The sequence below is a fragment of the Myiozetetes cayanensis genome, unplaced genomic scaffold, assembly GCF_022539395.1.
Source record: "Myiozetetes cayanensis isolate MyiCay16 unplaced genomic scaffold, myiCay2020 scf1, whole genome shotgun sequence".
NCBI lineage: Eukaryota > Metazoa > Chordata > Aves > Passeriformes > Tyrannidae > Myiozetetes > Myiozetetes cayanensis.
In genome coordinates, this window is record NW_026086604.1 from 27,635,975 (window position 1) to 27,661,332 (window position 25,358).

General features: G+C 38.2%; 1 protein-coding gene across 1 annotated transcript in view; it reads right to left on the reverse strand.

The window, feature by feature from the left end:
• Positions 1-3,914: 3,914 nt before the first annotated feature.
• The window catches only part of ZBTB10 (zinc finger and BTB domain containing 10), a 29,430-nt gene continuing 7,986 nt past the window's right edge, over positions 3,915-25,358 (reverse strand). Inside the window, exons 2-5 of the mRNA XM_050313121.1 lie at positions 24,355-25,252; positions 14,602-14,775; positions 12,594-12,769; positions 3,915-9,181 (exon numbers count right to left, since the gene is read on the reverse strand). Coding sequence (XP_050169078.1) covers positions 8,876-9,181; positions 12,594-12,769; positions 14,602-14,775; positions 24,355-25,252 — 1,554 coding nt within the window. The 3' untranslated portion in view covers positions 3,915-8,875. The remainder of the gene's footprint in view (positions 9,182-12,593; positions 12,770-14,601; positions 14,776-24,354; positions 25,253-25,358) is intronic.

Here is a 25,358-nt window from a genome sequence, read left to right on the forward strand (position 1 = left end):
AACCATCTGGCAGGCTCTACATCAGATCCAGCAATCAGACGGTTTCTTGTTATTAAACACGTTGCTTTGAGAGCCCAATATCAACTTACAGAAATACAGGCTACCTGGTGCAGTAACTTGCAGTTAATGCAATATAGCTCCCAATGCTGGTGACAAACCCCTAACTGCATTTTCAGCTACTTAAAACACTGTGGAACAGTGTCATCAAATCCAAAATTAAAAGCTACTGTTCATTTTCTTACAAATATGTATCTAGCATTCTATCAATCTTCAGAATACATCAAATTTGCAGACAATTTTACAGGCAGAATTGTTTAGCCAATGTCCATGATGCAGTCACTTCAAGTATTGCAACTGTTCTACTTTCAGCAGGAGGTGTGGGGAAAAGCCAATCATCTTCATTAACATCAGTAAAAGCAAAGCAGCATCACAAAATCTCCCCAAAGATACTTAATGATTTTTTTTTTCATAGTTTAATTCTTATGATCACATTGAGAAAATTCAAATGGTTTTTGACATGATCAGCTACAACACCGGGCTGATCCAGATCTCTCTAACTCCACTAATGTTCTTCCTGCAGAAACTCCTTTCCGGAGTTTTTACATCTCCAGCAAGGAAGGAAATCCATGGATCTAGATAGACAATCACTTCAGAGCCAGTTAATGGAAGTGCAGAAAAGATAATTATGCACTCAATTGACAAATTCCAGCCAATACAAAGGAGTATCTGGTGCAAGATAAACAGGTAGAAGTGTTTCTCAAGGAACAGTTGCTTGAGACTTTATCCTGTGACAATAAAGAAATGAGTCATCATCCATCACGATGAACAAACTCTAAAGTTAAATCATTTGATGTGGTAACTTAAAACCACATTCAGTTTTAGATTCTTTTCTAAACCTACATCAAAGAGGATGAACTTCCAATAATTCTCATCAAATACTACACAGGTTTACACAGCTACTCCAGTACTTTGGCTCTTGAGTAGCAATTTTTCCTCAGTGCTTCAGAAAAGCTTTATGAAGTATCTCAGGAAAAAGACAACAATCTACACATGGAAATGAAACAGAGAGGGCAAAATAACCTCCCTGACATTACCCAGCAGGCCATGACACACACGGAAAAGAAAACAGCTTTAAAAAGCCCTGTCAAAGGCTGCCTCAGATACACCACTTGAATAGCTGCTGTTATTAAAGCAGGGCAAAGAGTGACAACTGCAGTTAAGACCTGTGCAGCATTATAATAAGGTCATATCTTTATTAATTTAAAGGGTGTATAAGCAGAAAAATTACAAGTTCAGGCTGACTAGTGGCCTCTTCACACTACTACGCAGGTTTCAAAACTGAAATGCTTCACAACAAGGTGTAAGAAACTCCAAGGGAAAAGTCTGCTTCCAGTATGAAAATACATATGCCTTTTTTGCAGACTAATCAGGTTTCTTTAAGCCCTGTGAGCAGACAGTGGTCACCAAGCCCCTTTCCATACCTTCCAGACAAAACACACCTTTCAAGGAGGAATCCAGGGCAGAATAATAATGTTCAACAGAAAGTTATTGACAAGTTCTTTGTGAACATTATATATTCATATCTTACTGTTTCTAAGAAAGCTAGTAGATCCCATAAAGTTGCAAGTTATGTCAGAGGTATGACAATAAAGATTAGAGAGATGACAACACCAGTAGTTTTGAAAAAATATGATTAAAAATGACAGTGGTAATTTTTGCAAACTTAGCCAGTGATATCCCATGCAGTTTATAAACATCTTGGTAGATCAAGTCTCAGTAAGGTTTCAAAGCACCTTCCTGAATTCCAGTTACTCAGAGGTTAAACACAAACCTTCCCACTCCACTCTTTTCCAATTACCTCCATTTCTGAGAAAGACGACAAAAATTAACAGATGTATTAATATTATATCCTATGACCTCAGTAGTCTGGGTTTTCAGGTGGATGCAGAGGATAACCTGAAGAAAGATGGCATGACAATATCTGAAGAGCACAAATCAGTGTTCCTTAAGGAAAACAGTTACTTAAAGTAAAAGGATCTTTCAATTAAAGCAGTGCTTTAGAAATTTATTTCCTGTGTTTCAGCAAGGAGAAAACAAGAAAAAAGATTCCTGGGTAAGATTTATTTTGTGACACTTCTTCACTGAAACTATATTGCAATCTATACCCAGGAAGGGTAACTTAAGGCTAGTTTGACAAGATGTAACCTATGCAGACAGCATCTGAGAACACAGCACACGGACTGATAAAAGCAATCCTCCCAAGCTAGAGGCATCTGAAGTTACTAGGACTGGTATGTAGTTACCATTTCTTGTCAAGCTAACAAGTACTAGACTAGTACTATGCCTCTACTGTAAGAATTTTAGAAATAAATGCATTGAAGTGGTATTATCACATACATAAAAAAAAAACCCCTCTCTTCATTTGATCTGAAAATAACTAGGGCTACTTCTCAGCATAAATTTGGTATCTCAGCAGTCAATCCTGGAGGCATCTCCAAATTAAAGGGCTAGAAAGAGGCTGGCTATTTCAAAGCTTAATGTTAGGTCTAGCCTTCAAAGGTCAGCATTTCAAGAGTTAAGGGTTTTACAGCATCACCAACTCAACCATGCTGCAAAGATAAGCATCTTTTCCTGGTCCTTGATGAATGCAGCTAGACTTCAGGCCCATTAAGAAAGCTTCTGGAGATCCTTTCCTGCAGCACTGGCTTCTTTCACAACCTTCCTACAAACTTTACAATTTCTTCTGCAGTTGCTTGCTGTCCCAGTGTTAATTCTAATCTAATTAGATTGTTAAAATTCAGCAAATTCAATCATATTTCTTCTCCTGCTGCTCCTTTCTAGCTACGAAGTTCACACTGTTCTGTGGAATCTGAAGCTCTTTTCATAACATATGTAGACAAAACACAATAGTTTACATATATTTAACGAGAGAACATCACATTACTATATTGCACATAATTAACAAGTTAAATGAAATATATTCGAGTCTTAAAACAATTCTCTGGGTACCACCATTCAGATAGTTTTTGAAGTGATGCAGTTTGTTCAGTGACCTAGCAGTTATTTTTTTCTGGGCTCTTCCCAAACCAGAGCTAGCATCCCCCACAGGACAATTCCCTTACACGCTGTACCTACACGTCAGATGTGCAGTGTGCAGGTGCACCTAACAGGAAAAGTTGATAGGACAGAGGCCTTTGGTCTTCACTAAACCCTGGTATCCAAGTCAAGATACACAAGCAGACTTGCCTATCCAGGATATCAAACCTGAAGTTTTCTCTACAGGGCAAAGAGAAAATTTTGAAGTTTTTGAATCCTTGAAAGAACCAACAAAGGACTGATCACTTTCTAACTGAAGAAATCCACTTGTGTATAACCTACCAACAATAACTCACATATAACATATAACAAAGGATCCATTCAAACACATACCCAGCATTATTCAGTCAAGAAGCTTTTGAGAAACTCAGGTTGAAAGGACTTGTTGCAGCTTCTCAGGTTGGTGGAAATGGAGAGAGGGAACAAAACAGCAATGGAAAGGCTTTGGGCACACACAGTACCACTGCATTTCTGAGGGGATCCAAAATTTCTGGCATGCACTAGACTGTGGCTAAAGTGCCCCTCCAGTGACCTGCTCAGCGTTGCACTGCAGTTTGTCTAAATCCAGTTTTAGGTATAAACACCTCATCTGAATTCTGGTTTTTGGAAGTGGGTCATCTTAAAGTGATAAGCCTTTTTATCCAAGAAGTTTAAAATAAAACCTTAAAATAAATTGTTTTCTATAAATTCTATTCTATGTCAGAAGCAGAAGTTATTCAGAGCAAATGACTGAATGTTGAAGTTTAGCCATCCAAAGAAATCTCTCTGCATCTTCTTGTGGAGGGTGAGAGGGCAGGGCATAGAAAAATGGATGAAACTCTTATTTCTTAAATTTATTTGCAGCATGGTAACTTAAAGACTGGAGCACACAGTATTAGAAGTCTTGAAATTATGTTTATATACCAAAATGTCAGTGAGAAGTCACTTTTATCTGCCTTCTGAAGTAGCTACTCCAAATTGATCCAGGTAAGAAACATTATGTATAGCTTATTTTAAACATTCACTTCAAATTGCAATAATGTCAAATACAAAATACTTGGTAAGCCAATTTTATTTTCAAGTTTAAGCCAAAGTCTTTCTAGTGTAGTTTTGCATTTTTTCCCCACATGAAAGTATTTCAAAAACCCATGGTGAATTATATACGGAATCTTCATCATCTCAAAGGGTTCTGCTCAGCAACACCTGTGCCCCTGCATTTCAAACCTGTATTTTCTTTATTACAAAAGAATTATTTTATTACAGGTTTGTTCAAGGATTCCATAGAAAAACCAAATTATTTCCTTTTTATCCACTGTGTCAATATTTAACCTTTACCATTCTGTTCAGTAATACACAGTAATGTGCTATTAAAATGTGTAAAAGGCAAAGGAGCAAGCATTTATCAAATAAAAATTGGGTAATAGATTCCATAGTGAAGAGGGATGTAACAGAAGGGTCTACAGTAAAATATATACAGAAAGCTACTCAGTGGTACTATCTCTGCAGAGCCTGAACCACATTCTGGAGGCACTGAATAAACTCAAAACTGGGCTTCTTGCATAGCTTCTTCATCAGAAGGCTGTCACCAAATAGTGCTAGAGAAAAGCACAGTGAACTGTCCAAAATATTCAAGTAACAAGCCAGAAGAATTGTAACAACTCAAATCCAAAAGCCTTTTTCTCATCACATTGCACTCCACATTTTTCTTTTTTCACTTTCTTTTGGCACAAGTTTTTTGGGCTGCTGGTGGTGTCAGTTGTCTTGCTTTCATTTCTGTTATTAGTTTCCAAAGCCATTTAAATACAACAAAGTAATAAAGAAACCACAAACAAGGTACAGTACTTGCAAAGTGAATTCTGCATCTGTGTGGAGTCAGCAGACAACAAATATTTCAGAATAGGTGGGAGACTTGCGTTACTGAGTGGCAAGAACAAGAAAAATCAAGTGAAACTGAACTTAAAAGCAAGCACAACTGAGACTGGCCTCATTAAAGCAAATCCTATTAAAAGCCTTACCAACTTAAAGCTACGCAAGGAAAGCATCTTCTGCTAACAGCATTACTGCTGTGACCCACAACTAGGAGTGTACCTCATGCCAGTGTCCTGGCCCAAGCTTCTCCTCACTTGATAGTGCTTTTCTTGTCAGAAGGAAGAGGGACAATGTAGTGATACCTGAAAACTGCATTTGCAGAACGATACACATCTCAAAAACTAAGTGTACACTAGGGGAACCAGTAATTGCAACTCTTAGTTCTTAGGATGCATGCTAACAACTAAATACCACTACTGGTTTTCAAAACTGGTTTCACTTCAGAAAGTTATTTTACAAGAGGATTTCTTTGCAAACAGAACTACACAAAGTTTCTAAGTAATTGGGAAAAATGCCACTTTTCATGCAAAATGCATTTGTCACTACATTTGAAAAATGCTTTCTAACATACTGTAATAACAATGGCATAGGATAAACACATCTTATATTGTGTGTCTTCCTTACATCACACCTACTTTGACCAAGAGTTCTAATTGTGAATCTTAAGTGAATTTACTTAATGATTTGATTTCGTCTTTCATCACAGTGCCCTGCCACAAAATGCTCTATATGTTTCTTTCTAAAAGATACCCACCACTACTTGAAGAGACCAGAAAACAAACAAAAACCCACAGAAGAAGGGGGAATCCCAACATCAGAACTTGGTGTTTGTTTAATAACATACATGATTCTTTTCATAAAACTACTCGCGTGGCATTGCCCCAAATAAGCAAGTCTCGAACTTGATTTGAAAAGGATTTCAGAAGACAAAATGAGAGGTAAGGTATCTTTTCATTTGATAACAAAGACAGTTTAAGGGCATTAGACTTTCTTCTTTTAAAAAGAAAACAAATTTCAAAACAAATTAAAATCTGCTGCCATGTTACTACAGCCTAACTCCAGCATTTCTTGAGGGAAAGAATTTCTAGCACAAAACAGAAATCTCTTTATACTTCTTATGCTAGTTAAGAAACTTGAGCTGTCCCTCAAAAGTTAATTCTTCAGAAATGTACATTTATTATTTAGAACTACCCAATCAAATTAATGTATTTTAAATTACTTCCGAATAAAGAGCTCAGAAAATCCACACTGCAGATAGCATCTGAATTATTTTGGGTCTACAACACAAGAAGAGTGGATCTCCATTAAAGTATTTCACATCATTTGCTAAAGACAGTCATCCCTCTCCCTCCAATCCTACCACTGGCAATTACATGCAACTTCTAAAAGTAAGCAGTTAAGTATTACCAAGGACATGATTGTCAAAATGCAACAGAATATTAAGGCCAGTGAATAGTAACTGAATATTTATAAATAACAAATTTCTATAAAAGTCTGCTTTTCCAAATATAACCAGAACAAAAGCACAACAATTCTGTAGTGTACCAAGTGTATATTTCAATTTACTGTATGCAGTCTAACAACAAGTTTGGTCATAATTTACCAGATATACATAAATGATTTAAGTAGTAAAAGAAGATTCAATTCCAAGAGAATAAGTTCATACTTGAGAAAAAACCCAACAAAACAAAAAAAAGCAAACAAAAAAAAAAAGGAAAATACATTAAGAGTGTAGAGCCAGGTCCAGTTTCTAAGCATTCAGTGAGCAGTATCCTAATAAAGCAGATTTAGGTGAATTTCAGATATATATATATATACTTATATATATAGACAGATCTACCAATTGTAAACTATGGTTTTAAAAGGGATAAACGGGATGGAAAAATCTTTATGCTATACTTACATATTCACAAAGCAGAACATTATTTTAACGTTTAAAATACTTTTTAATTCATATCATTTTTGCCCAACTAGTTTCTACTTTGGACCCCACCAGAATTACACATTACTCATTTCAGTCTAGAACGATGAGAATAAAATGTATTCTTCAGTGTAAAAAAAAGGCACCCCACCCTTCCCCCCCTCCCCAAAAAAACTAATCATGTCAGGTTTACAATGATGTGGAAGCTACCAATGAAACAAGTGGATGATAAAAAAAAGCATTTTAATTCCCATATAACTGTAGTTCAAACTTAGCTTCAATCAGCAAAAACAATGTCTTAACATTATGTTACTGTTCTATGGACAACAGTAAAGCTTGTCTCTTTAAATACATACCAACTTTGATCAGATGGAGCACCAGTAAGATTTTGTCTGTCAAAGCATAATTCAAAGTTATCCACACAACTACCATAATTTAGTTACCTGATATAAAATAGGAAAAAAATATAATCATTTTAAAATAAACAAAGTTGAAAAATATGGTGACCCTCAATTGGTTTTTATACAGTACTGTCACACTGGCCTAGCTATGTGTCATGACAAATGCTCTGCATATTTACTCGTTGTGACATAATAATACATCAGATGTATTGTTCCAATGATTGCCTGAATTGGTTTGCCTTAGGCTAGACAACACAGAGGAGTTTAAGGTGAAGGTGTAATGCCCTCCCCTCCCTATGAAAGGGGCCTGAAATCATTGGTACAATATTACAAGCTTAGGAAAAAAAGAAATAAATCTACATAGCTACAAAAATTCAAGTTTCAATGCCTCCTAGAAAATCTGAAGCAAAGAGCACAGGGAGCATATCCTCCTGAAAAGTGGACAACTCAAAGAGTATAATTTTGCTTTGGACTTTGTTTTTTTTGTCATTTTCCAGAAAATGAGTAAATTAATCGTAATTGGTTTATATTAAATACTAGCAACAACCCATTAAGTATAAAAGAATAAAAAATAGTTTGTGTTCATTTTAATGATGAACGATGGGCAAAATAGCCTAGTGTTCAATTCACATCACAAACTAGCCAAAAAGTGGACAAGGAAGAAATTATTGACCAAAGAGTTGTTTAATATGACACTTTCTCCATTCCTTGTATTTTTATTTTGTGGGACTGAGGTATACACCAGGGAAATAAAAACGTTTGAGAGAAGGGGCACCTTAGTGGGAAGAAACATTATTACATCAGATACCTTTTAGCATGACTGTCTCTTTTGACTACAAGTGGCACAAGAATTACCCATGCTCTGACCAGTCTATTATTTTCATTATTGGTCATTTCTTATGCATTATCATTTTGAACTGATGAATCAACAACAACCTTCCTTGAAAACAGACACTAAATTAATGCCATTAACAACTTCTCCAGTGCTTATCACCCATACCACCTGCCAGCACAGAGCCAAAAGTTTTCAAACCAAATTTCAGTATGGTTTTGGCAATATCTGTGACGCATATTTAAATGATTGGCTTTCACCCATCAGGTTATGGGAGAGGTAAAATTTATGTGGCAAAGACATGCTTGTGGAAAACGAGCCACTAGCCCAAATTAGCTTCACTGACTCACCAACAATAGAAGTGGATTTGGGAAAGCTGTCTCTGCATTTCCATACAAAGTTGCAATTTTCTTCATTCATGTAACGGATACATGAATGTGTAACATAATTACAGTTACTACTATGTCTGAATAGGACCCAAGTAGCTATAGCCTATAAATAATAAAAAATACATTTTTCTTTTGATAACTGACTGTAGATGTGAGGACTCTGTATAATTCAACCAAATGGTTGTATGCTGTACAGTCCTGTGCAAATATCATAAAAAAATTAATAATCCTTTTTTTGCTATAAGGCTTTGACCCTACATTTTTCACAGCAATGTAACTACCATCCAGCCTGTACCATATTTCGCAAGCCTTCAGTCCAAAAATTCATATAGTCAAATAGTCAATCCATACAGTGTCCATTTGCAGCACCCTGAAGTCATATGCTCTGTCAGTCATCTAAAGGCATACAAACTTCCCCAGCTTCATCCCATCGGGACTGGTCGTTCTGTTCTTCTACATCATCACCAAGCTCCTCATCACCTTCTCCCACTTCATTTTCCTCATATTCTTCATCCCTAGGGAAATCTGTGTCCTGCACCTGGTCTGCTCCTTCTTGCCCTCCAGGTTGAGATTTATCTGCACAGTCTACACAAACTCCATAACGTCGTGATCCATGTCTTATTCCAACACTGGCTGCTAGCATGAAAATCTTCTTACACACCATACACTTATACTTTTTATCCTTTTTATGCACCTGTGGAAGAGAAATTTTAAGAGCTGAAAATACAGATATCAAGTTACATTTGCATACAGTACTAGAAAACTGATAATAATAATAGCAATTACTAATATAAAAATTCCTTTTTTGAACTTTTCCAAGATATTCTACACTGTTCAGAGTAAGAGAAGGACTACTAGAGGTCTATTTATGTATTCCTCAACAGACATGAACTATTTCCAAAACCAAACTCCCTCCTTACAGCTCAGCAGGCAGCTGAACACCTGCCTGTTCCATACACAGGTGAGTGTTCAGTCCACAAATATTTACCCTACAGAGCAAGACTCAAAGGCAATGAGAACAGCACAAGCACTTACACTGCACACAGGATAATACCTCATTTAGAAAACTGCCCTTACATTTTTATGTTCTAGAAACATTTAGAATGAGCAAGAGTTATTAAATTCTGTATGAATTAAAAAAAAAAAATCCTTCTTCATGACATCTCATCCCAACATGACTAAAACCAACATCAACTTTCCAGGTCCCTTAGTGAGTTTTTTGTCCTGTATGGGAGCCTGTGCATAAAAGTTAAAAGGCTGTTGTTGACTAACTTGACTAAATTTTAATTTTCAATTTGGAAGTATGTTACTTGTACATGTAACTGAATTCAAAAAAATTAGGCTGAAGACTTCCTTCTTGTATCTGTTGCTTAAATATCTCCTTCGAGGTCCCACTGAAAAATTGCCATTTTAGATAAAACAGAAATTACCATCCAGACGAGGGGAAAACAATTAGGTCAAGATACAAATAGTTACTTCAGTCCTGCTGTATAATCTGTATAGCTGATACATGTGTTTTCCTCAGCCTCTAGACTTACATAAAGCAGAATGTTTGAGATTTGTTGAATGGAAAGGGGAAAGGAGAGGGAAAAAGAAACAAAGAAAGAAAAAGTATTCAGACTTGAACAGGGAAAGGACACAGCCTAGTTAAAGCACAGAACTAGGTTGAGCTAATTCTATAGCTATTTTCACAGTCTGACTTCACCTCCTTTCCAGAAGGGAAAAAAAAATCTTCAGCTACAAGACCTGGTCAGATACTGCAGAACAGAAACCTGAAGTCCCACTCTACTCTTCTTGGTAAACTATCTCCCACTGTTGCTGTCTTCTCCAGTGAGCTGCAAAGAAAGGAGCAGCTGCTGGGTATGGCCATCAAGGAGGTGATAATGCCCCAATCTCCTCTGCCACACCACGGAGCTGCCCTGCACCATCACCACCTCCCTTACTGCAGTCACCTACAGGCACAACAGCTCCTCAGACTCAGTAACATCACAGGTACTCCTGGCCCTTTAGGCATCTAAGCCTTCACTAGATAGTTCAGGAGGTGAAGAAAGGCAGCAGTGGAAGGGTAGTAAGAAGTGTACTCTAAGATGAGCAAAGTCAAGCAGAAAATAAGATGTTGGTTCTAAAATTTACCCAGGAGCTATTAACATATGACTTCGTTACCTGTAGAGCATTTCAAGAAACACTAAAAAATTACTACAGGGGTCTTATAAATACCTTCTAGAACTATATCCTGATATGACTCAGGTTATTAGTTATTTTTAATAACATTACTGGCTAACAAAGTCAATTTCATTATAACAGAAGCTAGAAAGGAAAGCTTGGAAGACTTACACCAAAAGCTCTTTTCTGCATCCACATGAAAACATAGAAGCTCTCCACTTTTTCTACTCACAAAAAGCCAACTACAGGGAGGCTATGGAGACTTACAGAACACCTTTGCGAGAAAGCAAAGTGTCCATTGATCCTCAAAGGATTGAGGAAAGCTACCAAAATCACAGAATCATAGAATTATTTTGGTTGGAAGGGACATTAAAGATCATTGAGTTCCAACGCCCTGCCATAGGCAGGGACACCTTCCACTAGACCAGGTTGGTCAAAGCCCCATCTAACCTGGTCTTGAACACTGCCAGGGATGAGGCATCCACAACTTCTCTGGGCGACCTCTTCCAGTGCCTCGCCACCCTCACAGTAAAGACTTGCTTCCTAACATCTAAACCTACCCCCCTTTCAGTTTGAACACATTCCTTCTTGTTCTGTCACTATACGCCTTTGCAAAAAGACTCTCCGTTTTTCTTGAAGGCTCCCTTCAGGTACTGAAAGGCCACAGTTAGGTCTCCCCAAAGTCTTGCCTTCTCCAGGCTGAACAAACCCAAGTCTCTTAGCCTTTCCTCCGAGGAGAGGTTCTCCATCCTTCCAACCATATTCATGACCCTCCTCTGGACCCAATCCAACAGGCTGATGTCTTTCCTGTGCTGGGGACCCAAGAGCTGGATGCAGCACTCCAGGTGGGATCTCAAAAGAGCAGAGTAGAGGAGCAGAATCACCTCCCTTGACCTGCTGGCCACGCTGCTTTTGATACAGCCCAGGATACACTTGGCCTTCTGTGCTGCAAGTTCACATTGCCAATGCATGTCCAACCTCTCATCCACCAGCACCCTCAAGTCCCTCTTGGCAGGGCTATCAATCTGTTCATCCCCCAGTCTCTGCTGATATGGGGTGTTGCCCCAACCCAGGTGCAGCACTCTGGAGAAGTGCAATTTACCCCACTCCATCTACCAACCTCTTTTGTCTACCTACAAAGCATGTTGCAAAATAAGATTTTTTTTTTTTTTAAATCACAGCTTGGAGAAACGTTACTACTTTTTTACCACCAATACAATCTTGCTTTTATTACTCCCCTAAAACCTTGGATTTTGTATAGTAAATATCATAATGAAGGCGATTTCTTATAGACTAGATACAAAGTACCTGTAAAATACTCAAGACAGATAACACTTTCTCTGGCTCCTCAGATAAACAAGTACTCAGATCCTGAGTTATGCAACATGCACAGGACAGGGTAAGCTGAACTGCTGATTATGGCATTGGTAGTCTGTCAGACAGATGTTTACTTTCTGCATCAGATATTTTTCATTCTTTCCTAAATCTTAAAGCAGATACTATACTACAGCTCTGTCTAGTTGGGAAATAAACATTTCAAAACTACCCCAAGATATTGTGCAATTGCTGAATTAACAGGGTGCCCTCACAGAAAACAGTGATGCAGCATTATTGAACAAGATGTGCTATTCTACTGAGCAACACTAAGCCAAAACTGCCTTTCATTATCTACAGAATACTTACATATACTGCATTTGTATCATGCCACTTTCAAAATAATCTTCAAGTTACCAGAATTCCAGTGACTGTCTTAACTGACACTGCATTTTCCATTGAGAATACAAGATGTATAGTTATCACAAAGAGATGTTATCTTCATTCATTTTAGATTAAGATAAAACAACTTACATTATGACAAATCAGAGAACAGCGTTTCTTCCAACTACCAAAACGTGAAAAAACCCAGAAACCCACTCAAAGCACATACACTTGCGATTACGTACCAAGGAATGTCTCTTTACGTGCTCTCTTCGTGTAAACAGCTTCCCACAGATGTCACAACTGAAAGATCTCACGCCTGTGTGAATGAGCAAGTGTCTCTTTAGTGTTCTTCTGTATTTGGCTACATAATTACAGTGTGGACACTTCAACTTGTTCATGATTAAAGCAGAGGAATCGCCTACAAGATAATAAGCCATCAGGAGAAAAGATGATGAAACACACACAAGAAAATATTTCAGTATGTTCTGCTTGTTGCACAAAAATAAACAGGTGCCAACACAATAAAGCAGCCACATGACTTTTCATCAGCCAAATCAGGACAATGTCTGTCTGCAGAAATCACAAATGCTGGTAAGTTCTGCCTGTATGATCCCGCTAGAAAAACATCTACTTGTAACCAAAGTATTTTTACTACAGAAGTAGTACAAGTCAATTCTTTGAAAAGAAGTCTTACTTCATTAATAAGTTAACTACAACTTAGCAGTATTCCACTTTTCTAGAGGTCACCTATAACAGAAAACATTTTTCTTCTGGATTAGAAAGCTCTAACTTTGCAGCGTTGAGACAAAATCTTCTCTCCCAGTATTGTATTTCGAATTACGTGCAGTAACTGCCAAGATCTGACTTGACAAATCAATAAAAGAAGGTTTAACTAAGCAAGAATAGATATTGACAAAAGGAGTAGGACAATAAGAAGCAGCATAATTTTGAAATAGCTGAAAAGGAAAGTTATTGGTTCGGATCTTATCTATTTTCTACTTTGGTTTGCTATGACATGGAGAAGGCCACACAGGAATACAAGGATGATTTTGAGAATAAGATATTGGCTCAAAACCAGGTGAGATAATTTATGAACATAATCATAACCATCTAGAAGCATACAAAAAGCACTGACTAAGGCTATATGATTACAAACAAGAGTTTCTCATTTTCAGGCTGGGAGAAAGAAAACACAAGTAATTGCACGTTACATGCACAGGCCCACAGGCCTATATCTAGAGTTGCCTCCTCAGAGCTTCAAAATCCATCATAATATGGAAGTTAAGTTTTGCTAATATTCAGAAGTTTGCTTTGGTATATTGGAGCACTCAGGCAAGCTGCATGTCAACATAATGCCACATAATAGCTTATATGAAGAAAACTAAGTCCTATACACATCAACAGGGGTATAACAGGCAGACATCAGGCCTGCAAGATATACAGGACTTTAATGATTTAAGAACAGGCAGACCTCCTAAGACCCAGGTTCTAATCCCTTGACTGCTAGAAAATTTTACCTTCTGATGACCCAATTTCTTCCACGGTAAAAACTGAAATAATTTAAAGTAAACTGCAAACCACATCCCAGTAATAGCTCAAAGTTACAGAGAACAGGTAAGCATTATTATTACCCAGGCCTTAAGATCCTCTTTTTACTGAAGACTTTATGTATTTTAAGGATCTAGCAACAATTGTTTTAGATGTGGTGGTGTTTTTAGTAGGTTTTCAGACAGAAAAATAATTACAGATAATTGCTTGCTTGAACTGACAGAAGAAGGCTTAATTACAGCTGCACAGAACTCAAAACCATTATTGCAATGAAGCTTTTATTTTGACAGTGAGACATATGACAAGATCTCCTTTTAAAATTATATTTAATTCCTTATCTCCATCATCCAAGTGTTCAATTTCAAAGGCCATATATCTGTAATTATCTTAGTAAATGGGAGGAAGCTATCAGGTTATTAAAAACCTCGGATATCTTCACATTCAGACACAATACAAGAGCTGATATAAACCATGTTCTGTTCTTATTCTTCTATACATTTCAATTCCTTTTTCTCCCTCCAAGGAAATACTCATGTTTACATTATCCAGAAAGGCAAATTATACGGAAGAAGATTTTAAGTGTTTACAGAATTTTATAAACCTTCAAACAAACTAATCCAATATTACAAGCAATGACACAGAAGATAAAGAACACCTATCAGAGGCAAAAAAGACAAACTTCTCTCCATCGGATATACTTACCATTTTCCCAAGTTTCTTTTGGCCAAGATTCTGGCAGCAGTCCATACTTGAAATCACTGGAAGTACCCGGCAGCAATCCATACTTGAAGTCACTGGAAGTACCCGGCAGCAGACCATACTTGAAGTCATTTGAGGTACCCGGCAGCAGTCCGTACTTGAAGTCACTTGAGGTTGCTATTAAAGACAGTCTTACTTTAGCTTCCTGGGTTATAATCAGTCATGCTGTTTAGCAAAATATATATTTTGTTTTAACTGTGACAAAGAAGTTTCTAACCTTAAAACAGTCATAGTAGTACTTTTTCACGTTCAATACTGAAACTAAGAAATAACTGCATTCTTCATTTCAGTGAAATGAGATCTTTGAACTATTCTCCACAGCACCATTTCTTCTCCTCCTCCAGAGAAAAATTCAAAGCTTTTTTCACACTACAGGAACTTTTATGGTAAGGATATTTATTCCCTCACTATTATCATGACAGGGCTGGAAGGTTTTCCACTGGATTCTCTTTACAACTGCTTTGTGCAGTTACTTCATCTGGTCTGCCACAGGCAGTAGCCTAGTTGGTACAAAAGTAAACATTTTCTACTGGAAGTATGATTTTCTTTTATTGTCTTAAAATAACTCTGTGGTATATATAAAGTGCTTAAAATACCTTTATTTATATAAAGTATCCTACAGCTGTGTCTAAACCTTTTTCCTCATCTCCATTACTCCATAACCACATCAATTCAACAGACCATAATAATTTGGAATATATCAGTTTAAAAGACTAGTTTGCATATTTACATTTGGGTTTTGGACAAGATCTTCATGCAGTTCATGTTGTCTTTGTATCCTCTTTCCTTCTTTAAAAGAACAAAGCCATTTAGAAGTGATCAATACCTCAAAAAGATCCTTGCTTGATCAAGGGAGGAGATTGTCCCACTCTGCTCTGCACTGGTGGGGCCTCACCTTGAATATTGTGTGCAGTTTTGGGCACCACAATAAAAGAAAGATATTAAGCTATTAGAGAGCGTCCAAAAGAGGCCAATGAAGATGGTGAGGGGCCTGGAGCGGAAGCCACATGAGGAGCAGCTGAGGTCACTTGGTCTGTTCAGCCTGGAGGAGACCTTATGGCAGTCTACAACTTCCTCATGAGGGGAAGAGGGGCAGGCACTGATCTCTTCTCTGCAGTGACCAGTGACAGGACCCAAGGGAATGGTCTGAAGTTGTGTCGGGGAGGTTTAGGTTGGATATTAGAAAGAGGTTCTTCATCCAGAGGGTGGTTGAGCACTGGAACAGGCTCCCCAGGGAAGTGGTCACAGCACCAAACCTGTCTTGAGTTCAAGAATTATTTGGATGATACTCTCAGGCACATGGTGTGACTCTTGGGGATGGTCCTGTGCAGGGCTAAGGTTTGGGTTCGATGATCCTTGTGGGTCCCTTCCAGCTCAGCATATGCTGTGACTCTGTGATAATTCTATACTTTTGTAACAAGTAAGCATTACATCAGTGAACACGGCATCACTACTGTAGAGCACAAAGAAGAGAACTATAAACAGTACACAAGAAAGCTGCACCAGGCATTTGACAAAAATCATATTTGTGGGGCAAAGACTCTTCTGGTAAGCGTGCAAATCAATCTTGCCCAAGTCCCCAAGACAGGAGTTTGTTGGAAGACATTAACTCATAAATCCATTACCTTCCTCACAGGCAAACAATATTACACAAACTACAGTGGTAACTGGTAGATTCTCTTTTATCTGTCTGGATGGTGTTTGGTCCTCACACTAGATTTCCAATGTCACCATTGTGAAAAGTCTTGAGAAGGACTAAGAGTAAATAGATGTATTTTTGTTTTCAAGCCTGAAACTGTACATTTTACAAGTCCAAAGACTTTCTTCTTTATCCCTACACTGCTCATTCTAAGGATTTTTTCAGCAAAAGAAATTTTCTTAGGGTAAACCAGAATTTCATGCAGCTAGTAACAAACCGCACACTCAAACACTCACAACTTACAGTTTTACTGGAGGAAAGTACAGATTACAAATCCTCACAGCATTAGACATACACAGTAGTTTCATTTACTGCTCAGGCAGTGTTACAGCTGGCAGCAGTGGTTTTGTCTCCAGCATAAGACAACAGTTCAAAAGGGTATCACCTAACAAGTAGGAAGCTTATAATTCTATCCTATCCATTAGACAATGGCAAATGACAAGCAAAGCTGAGTCACGACTGCCAAACTATGCATTCCACTGGAGCTTTAGAAAACAAGACCTTGAGTAGACAAAGGAAGAGAAATAGCAATATTTTAAGCTCATCCACCAAGCTAATTTGGTATAGAAAGAAAGAAGTGGAAAGGGAAGGGAATAAATCTCTCTCTCCTTTAAGAAACAAAGCAGTGAGGAATTTTTTTTTTTAATTACTGACTCTAATAGCTGTTATGTCCAAAAGAGGTAAGAACTCCTTATGCTAATTTGGACTCCAGCAATGGCATCTCACAACAGCTCAAGGAATAGAACACAGATACCCTATAGACATGCCAACTACACATTCCTTTGAGGTGAGCAGCAAAACTTCCTTCTGTAATACACAAGAAAGGATTAGTGAGGAAGCAATGTTGTACAGTTCTGGGCAAGAGCAAAGATGACTTGGCTTTTAAGGCTAAAATCTGCAAATAAAAACAGGCTTCAGGATCTAGCAGAGGAAAAAATAAAACAATCTTTATAATCTGTTTAAAATACTAGATTTTTTCTTTATAGGTTTTTCCCACTGTAATAGAACTGACCTATCTCTAGTTGAACAGTAAAAGGTCAGTGATGAAAATATTTCAATCACTTTTCCCCCTCTTGTGGGAGAACTACTTTTGACATTAGCAGACCATTTATGCACAAGGCTGGTATTGAAGTTTGAGGGAAGTTAGGAGCTCAAATCAGTGCATAGATCTTAGCATGAGACTCAGCACAGAGCCAAACAGACTTGTGAGGTGTCATCTAGTGTAGACAGTAGCTACCAAATCTTTCTACTTTCATATTATAGTAGGTTTTCTCTTCAAATTGGAAGAACACCAGCACAGATATCACAAGAGATAAGAGGTTGCTACACACACTTCAGTCCCTGCACAGTAGAGGACTAAGTAGATAATAATTAAACCTAATGCTTATTCTTAGAATAATTCGTTGACCTAGAAAACCTGCTTTCTAGATTAAGCACACATATAATGTGTTCAAAACAAAGCCACAAAAAAAGGCATCTCTAATTCCTGATCCATACAGGTAAGACACAGACTACACAGATCCTGGAAACTGGAAGTGCAATACCTGGCCTCTACCAGCTTCCCCAGGTGGATGTAGAGCTGACAGTCAGGTAAGTTTCCAACTGTAGGTGAGCCAACCATAAGGCGTTACAGACCCCTGAGACTCTTAATATCTTCCCCAGTTCAGCCTCCCAGAGGGTTATTGCCCTCTGAAACCTGCTGGCAAAACTGTGGATAGTCATAATCTGACCTGTCCTGGTCAACTGAAACCCAGATGATCTTGATAGGAGACTAAAAGCAACTACGTATGCAGTTGTACCGGAAGATTGGGGGTGGAGTGCAAAGGGGGAAAATATAGACTGCGGTAATGCAGATCTTCAACACAAAAAATAAGCAAAAAGCTAATTAGAAGAAATAGTGTTCTGTACCTGCAGACCAAGCCATCTGACCACGACCTCTCTCTGATCTAAGGATACTTTTCTACAGTTTAGTTGATTTCTAAGAGGTCTAAGTTAATAATACAAATAACATTAGCCTTAAATGTTTACCCATTCTTCTAGCCTGCATGGATAAGAGGCTATCAGTAACAAGATCTTAAAAAAGTAAATCAACAACAAACCCAAAAATAATAATAATAAAATAAAACCAGAATCCAAATAAGCTGATTAAATATCAGCTCTAAAATTTGCAAGATGTCAGTCTGAGAAGAAAGAGAGACAGACAGTCCAGAACACAATTAAGTGGCTGTGTAGGCTTTTACAGCACTAACAAAAACATTATCACAGGATTTTATGTTCTACTGTGTTTGTTCTCAGGAAAAAGGATAACCAGGAGTCAGAAACACCAATTTTCAGTTTTGAAGGCAAGTGGTAGGGGAGCATCACCAGAAAAAGACAACATGAGTGAGAAACATCCTTAGTTTGACAAGTATCACTCTTTCTGTAACCAAAAATATGCTGACGGGGTGGGGGTGGGGGTGGGGAAGAAAAGGGGGACATTACTGAGTAGGTGATGATTAAGGAAACTGAGAAGATCAATGACAGAAGTCACTCAACAGGTCATTAGAGAAAGGGATATGGACATAGGGTGAGCTCAGGGAGAAGGTACAAAACTTTGCATTAGATACAGTTGTCTGTAGGGAACCTCTCCTTTCTGTACACGTATTAGTACTAGCAATAGTGCCAAAATAAGAGAATAGGGAATGCTACTATTTTTTCCCACCAGCTTTTCTGACACTGACTGCTTATTCAGATCAATTTAAAAAAGACAGAAAGAAGAGAGGATAAGCGATTAGCCCATAGCTTTCAAGGATTGCAAAGAAAGTACTGGTAATCTACTGATACAATCTGGATTGCTATTAGAGAGCTGGATTTGTTGCTTACGTTAGGCAACATGACAGAGGAAACAGCACTGTCAAGACTGACATACTAGGAAGGTGGGGGAAAGAACATCCATTTGTTCCAAGAGTATTTCTCACATCTTTAGCCCTGTTTCTTCTGAAAAGGGTTATTCTAGAAGCATATTACTGATCAACTGCCTCTTGCAACAGAAGGTTCCCCCCCAGACACTTAAGACATTTTGCCAATGCAGTTTTACCAATACTTTATCTATTGCTCCCAATTGCTCTCCATTTCTATTATTTCTCATTTATGAAAAACATGATATATTGCCTTAACTATGGAGTCAGATCTAGCACCAACTAATCATCTGCCAGATGACCACCAACTGATGCCAAATATATCATCCAGTTGCTTTTCAACTTGCTTACCAAACATGCCCTGAAAAACTCCATCCCAAGAAAGGGAAAGCTGTTTTGCTGATCTCTCTCTCACAGTGTGTGGGGGAGTCAGTTGTTCTTATGGACCATCTTTACTTATGGAGTTGTTGCCATCATCATCACTATTTTATAAATGCAACAAACCAGCATTTCAGATTGGTATCTTTTTTTAAAGTGAATGCATTGCATGAGACAAAAAAGAAAAAAGCTTTTCAGGCAGAAAAAGTCTGTAGACATCACAAAACCCTTTTCCCCAAACCATTCATAAAAACAAAAAAAACAAATTCACAGCAGTAAGACACAAAACATTGCTTAATGTTGCACAGTCAACGATAGACCATACCATGAGAATGTCGAAATCTGCTTGTCTTTGGGATCATCCCTGGGAGAAGTAAATTTAATGAATGGGGAAGAGACTGACCCTCAGATGTTATGGTCTCTTTACAGAACTTCTAAAAACCTCCAAGGCCTTCAATACCAGATTACATAGAGAATGGGGCAAAAAAAGAGGTTAAAGGTCCATCAAGGAACTTAAAATCTTTCAATAGGGTATCAGCTGGAGACCTGAGGAAAGTCTGGTTGAGAGTGATACTACCACAGAAAAGCAGGAAAAGCGCTTCAAGAAATATATGCATTTCCAGATAAGTCCATCAATCTTGATTTCTTCAAAGTTAGCTGTCTACAGTGTAAAGTCCTAATTAAGTTGTTATGCTGTTCCCTTTAACAAAAGCTGTGACCAGCACTATGTTTTTTTGTAAGCAGGTTCAGTTGCTATTTTTATCCTTCTGAAAAGCAGTTGCTTCTACAGCAAGCTGAATTAAATTCCTTAGGAACCATACAAAATCATTCAAGAACCCTCTTGTTCCACCAAAGGGCTGCATTCATCTTGCACTTGTTATCCTTTCCTGTGCCCCCACCACAATACATGACACAACACTAACTGGTCTGATAATCAAGGTAAGAAATAACCCAGTGGTAGCTTCATAAAGCTATAGCAATATTGCATATAAGTCTCCTCAAAAATCAACACAGTCAGCTCTGGAAAGCATGAGCAATACTTCACAGCTGTGTTCTGAAGCCTGAGGACAGGACATGTGTACTCCAAAACAGGCCTAGACAAAAAAACATATCCAAGAAGTGATGAAAATTGACCAAAAAACTCCTCTGAACCAATATTAAGAATATTATGAATTATATTCACTGAGCTTTTATGAACTGGAAACTGACTATGAGATGCTGACTGACTGCACAGTTACTTTTACCATGGTAAATGGTTAATTATAGGATGCACGATGCTGCAAACAGTAAAGACTGTTTTAGCAGATTATCAACCAGAAGGGAAAACATAGAGATAGGTGGTAACATTCAATGTTTTAGTTAAACTGCTACTTGAATTAATATAGCTAAAACTGGAGAAGTCTTGTAAGATTAAGCAAATATAGGTAAATAAAAGATGGTACATGCAATTTGTAATCCATCTCAACTTTATGGAGTTTTTTTGAAGTTCATCAAACTGCTGCTTTTACAGAGAAGGTGTTAAATACAAACTCACTGGAAACACAGGGTGAAAGGAAGAAGCTGACATATCCTTATGGATACCCGTAGGAAAACTTATGTTCGGCAAGGAGCAGTTTAACATGTTTGCTTCACTGGGACAAGAGGGGTAGCAGATGGTTCAGAAAGCTTTTACTGTTTATTACTTAATACTTACCTGGTCGTACCAAACTGGCAAGTCCATTTACTATAGAAATTAATGAAGTGGCTTTTGGGATAACTTTTTTAGTGAGAGAAGTGTTCTTAAATAGGCTTCCACCATATCTACAGTATTTTTTCTCCCACCTCACAAAAGCACTAGACTAACTAAAACCACAGTCAAGGACACAGGAACTCACTTTGCATGTAACTGACAGTTCACAAGCTCAGCTGGTGTTGGTTATTCCCATCAGAACATGACAAAGCATAATAGTAGAAGCTCATTCTTTCCCTTTTAATAACCAAAGAGACAGTGCACTTTTTAGCTCTTATCATAAGAATTTACCATTCTTTATTTTTCTTCTCACAGCACTGTCTTGTATCTGTTCCAGATGACATTTTCTTCTGTGTTTTTACCTCCCAGTGCCTATATTATTTTTGGTAAGCCTTTCATCTCCACAAGAAATTTAATCCAAAACTAAAAAGTTATCGTATAACCTGCAGGTTACTCTACAACTCATTCTTGACATTCTTCCAACTCTCCTCTCCTCCCTCTTCCACCTTTTCTTGGGCATAGAGGCAGCAGTTTAAAGAAGAATGTTTAAGAGTGGAATCTGCTTGCAAAGCAAAGAAAAAGAGGTAGCAGTAGAGGAGAATGAACACCAAAGGCTGAAGCACAGAGTATGGGTGAAAGTAATCTCTTATAGTAAGCCCTACTTCCAATCACTTCTTGCTTCACACAATGTGCATGCACATAAGGACTTAATAAAAGGTATAATTGCAAAAATACTAGATAGGGCTTCCAAAAGAGTTCTAATACTGACAGAAAATGTAATTATGTACTTGGGGATGCATATGCTGTGCTCTGAAAATACCATGGAAATTGTTAGTTGACGGTATTTTACAGCTCAATAAAATAAACTTCCTCCTGCAGTCACAGAACGTGGAATGGTTTGAACAGACACAGCACACATTCAGTATGTCCCTAGTCTCCAACACAGTTCTTTTCACCAAGATGACACATGGATGTATTTTGTAATTTAATTCTTTAGTATAACAAGTTACTGAAAACCTTGGTGCTTGTGTCAACAAAAAAAAACAGAAACAAAAAATAAAACAGGACTAAACTTGTTTAATCATTACTGACTGCCCATGTCCTCCTCCTCATTTCTTCAAGAAAGTTCCACAGAACACATATGAATTCCACAGAATGCAAACAAGTATTTCTTTCTGTTGCTAGTGACATCACTTAGTAGATATATTCTCTGTATATCCATTGGTAAAAGAAGTAGAATATCTACCCCACAGAAATCAAACAGAAATCACATGCTAAATTGTGTCAGAAATGTGATGTTTGTGCAATTTACATACAGGTCCTGAGCTCCCGCTCCAGACTGTCTGCTGCCCTTTTTCATGCTACTGCAACTATATTGAGTAGCGTAGCCCAGCACAGACAGAGTTGTTGTGTGGGTGCTGAGGACTCAACATCCACACTGAGTCTAAAGGTGCTTTACTTAAGGCTAGATCTAACCCGGTGCTATAGACCTGAAGTCTGTTAGCAACTGGCATGTTTTTGAAACACAGCTTCTACTGTGATTTCAGCTTGAAAAACCCTGTACAGTCTAGGAAAGCTTAGACAGTAAGAGAAGATCAGGAAATTCACTTGGTAAGTGCACACTCCCAAGAAAAGCTAAAGCAGATCTACCCAGAGTTGAGAGATGAAGGCTTGAGATATGCAAACACCCCGAAGCACTTGCAGAACAACACTAGCTCCTCAGCACAGCTGCTTCTCCGGGGCTGCTCTGCTGTGTCACACTACTTGCTAACTACAGTGAGGTATCTTGTTCCAGAGGTGCCCATCCATAGTGCACAGCAGTGCGGACCGGGACTGTCACATGTCACCGGTTGGCACCGCACAGCACAGTGGGGTCACCACGTGCCCACTGCGGCACCGCTGCTCCTCTATGGCCCCCAGCCCCGCGGACAGAGGCAGAGCAGGGCCCCTGGAGGAGACAGGACATCTACACCCCATTCATGGTTGAAGCAGGCGTACATTTTAACCTACTTTAGAAACAGATACATCTAAAGAACTTAATTCCAGCTATGTCTCAAATCCGTCTTTAATCTGACTCCTAAATTGCAGTAAGTTTTCAAAACTGCTAATTCATCAGAAAGCAATGCAAGTGACAGTAAAGGAAAATGACAGTATTTCAAATGCATACTTTAGCTATTCATACAGCATAATAATTTTAAAAATAAAAACCTGGACGTAATTACACTGCCCCAAACTGCAATTATACTGTGAACAGGTTGCTGCTTATAATTCTTTGTGTGACCTTATCAGTTTAACAAACAAATATTTAATCTTATTCTACCATTTTCATTAACCATAGATCCTTAGAGAAAAAAATCCTATGAACTCAGTCACTCTCAGGATTTGTTTAAAGTATCATTTAACAACAATATATTTGCCTCTCATATGTCATTGTGGCATCTCTGTCCCATGTTTCACAAACATGCTTTAAGTGTTTCTACTATAGTCACCAGGATTATTCCATCTTGTAGGTTCCCAGATATCCCCATCATAAAAATCAGCAGAATGTTGACTTCACCTTCTAAGTGATGCTCAGATGAAAGAGATTACCAGAAAATTCTTTTGCTAGCATAGGGAAGGAAATTATAAAGGCCCATGCTCTCTATGCAACCAGTTAGTCAACAGTTATCACTCCTTGGTTTTGTGCCTAATAGTCAGCACAGATTAAATGTGAATGTAAGAATTTTAGTTTGTACCAGCTGATAAGGATCCCCAATTCAAGTACCAAACTCAAACAGCACATTCCATCCTGCACAGCACAGCTATTCCTCTCTCCAGCAGAAGATCACTGCCGTGCCCCAAGGCAGAGAATCAGATTAACGATTCAGTAACATGATTGCTGTGCTGACTTACTAATCCTATCCAACATACCTTTATAAAAAAAGTTACATTGGCAGGTACTTCACTCACTACTTCAGTTTTCAAATAACATGATCACATTAAGCAATATTTACCTGCTTCTTCTTTAATAAATGACAGGTCTTCTTCTGGATATGGGACTGACGGTTGCAACACTGAGCAATCTTCTGAGTTCTCTTCAGTATTAGGTGGTATATTATAAATAAATCTCTTTGCAGTTTGGTTTTTCCTTCTTGCTTTTCCAGGTTCTTGAACTGATTGTCCCTGTGCACCCATGTCATTCCACACAAAAACTTTTCCCTCACCTTGAGATTCATTTTCAGCCATTTCAGGTGAGCTGTCCTGGACCCAACTGCAGTCATTCATTTGGTAGCTTTCCATTTGGCCCTCATCAATTGGGTAGGGATCACTCTCAGTTTTTATGCTACTTGCCAAGTTGGTAAGGTTTCGTGTTGCCCAGAAGCTGGCAACTTTCTGATCCCTTGGAGACAAACCATCCCTAGTAACAGATCTTCTGTTGTAATCCACTACGACGGTCTCTGGAGCTTCCGATTTTATACTTATGTTTAAGGCATCTTTAATGAAGTTGCGGCAGGACTGGACAACCTCCGTCATCTGAAGGTAGCTGGCCACCGACATCACTTCAATGGCATTTTGGCTCGTAAGCACGAGGTTACCAGAATATAAGAAGTCCAAGATGACAGAAAAACCTTGAACAGCAACAACGTCTAAATAGGTAACAGTGGTTTGGTTCCGGCTTTCTTTGTTTGTAAAGCAATACAGAGTCTTAAAGAAGCGGCTGCCTGCAACCAGGATGTTCTTGTGAGCTCTGAAGACCCTCCCACTCACCACAATATTAACATCACAAAGAATGCCTTTCTTCCTCTGCTCGTTGAGCTCTTGCAGGAGCTGATAGCAGTAAGAGTTCTCATTTGGCCTGCTGTTAAAATCACAGTATCCTTCATTGTTCAGTTCTGATGGTAACTCTGCCTCCTGCAATTAAAAAAACCACAAACATGATTAGTGCTTAGTGAATGCTCTTCTTAGTCCTCCAACACTACAATAAGGGTATGAAAATAATCTTAAGAAGATAATTTTA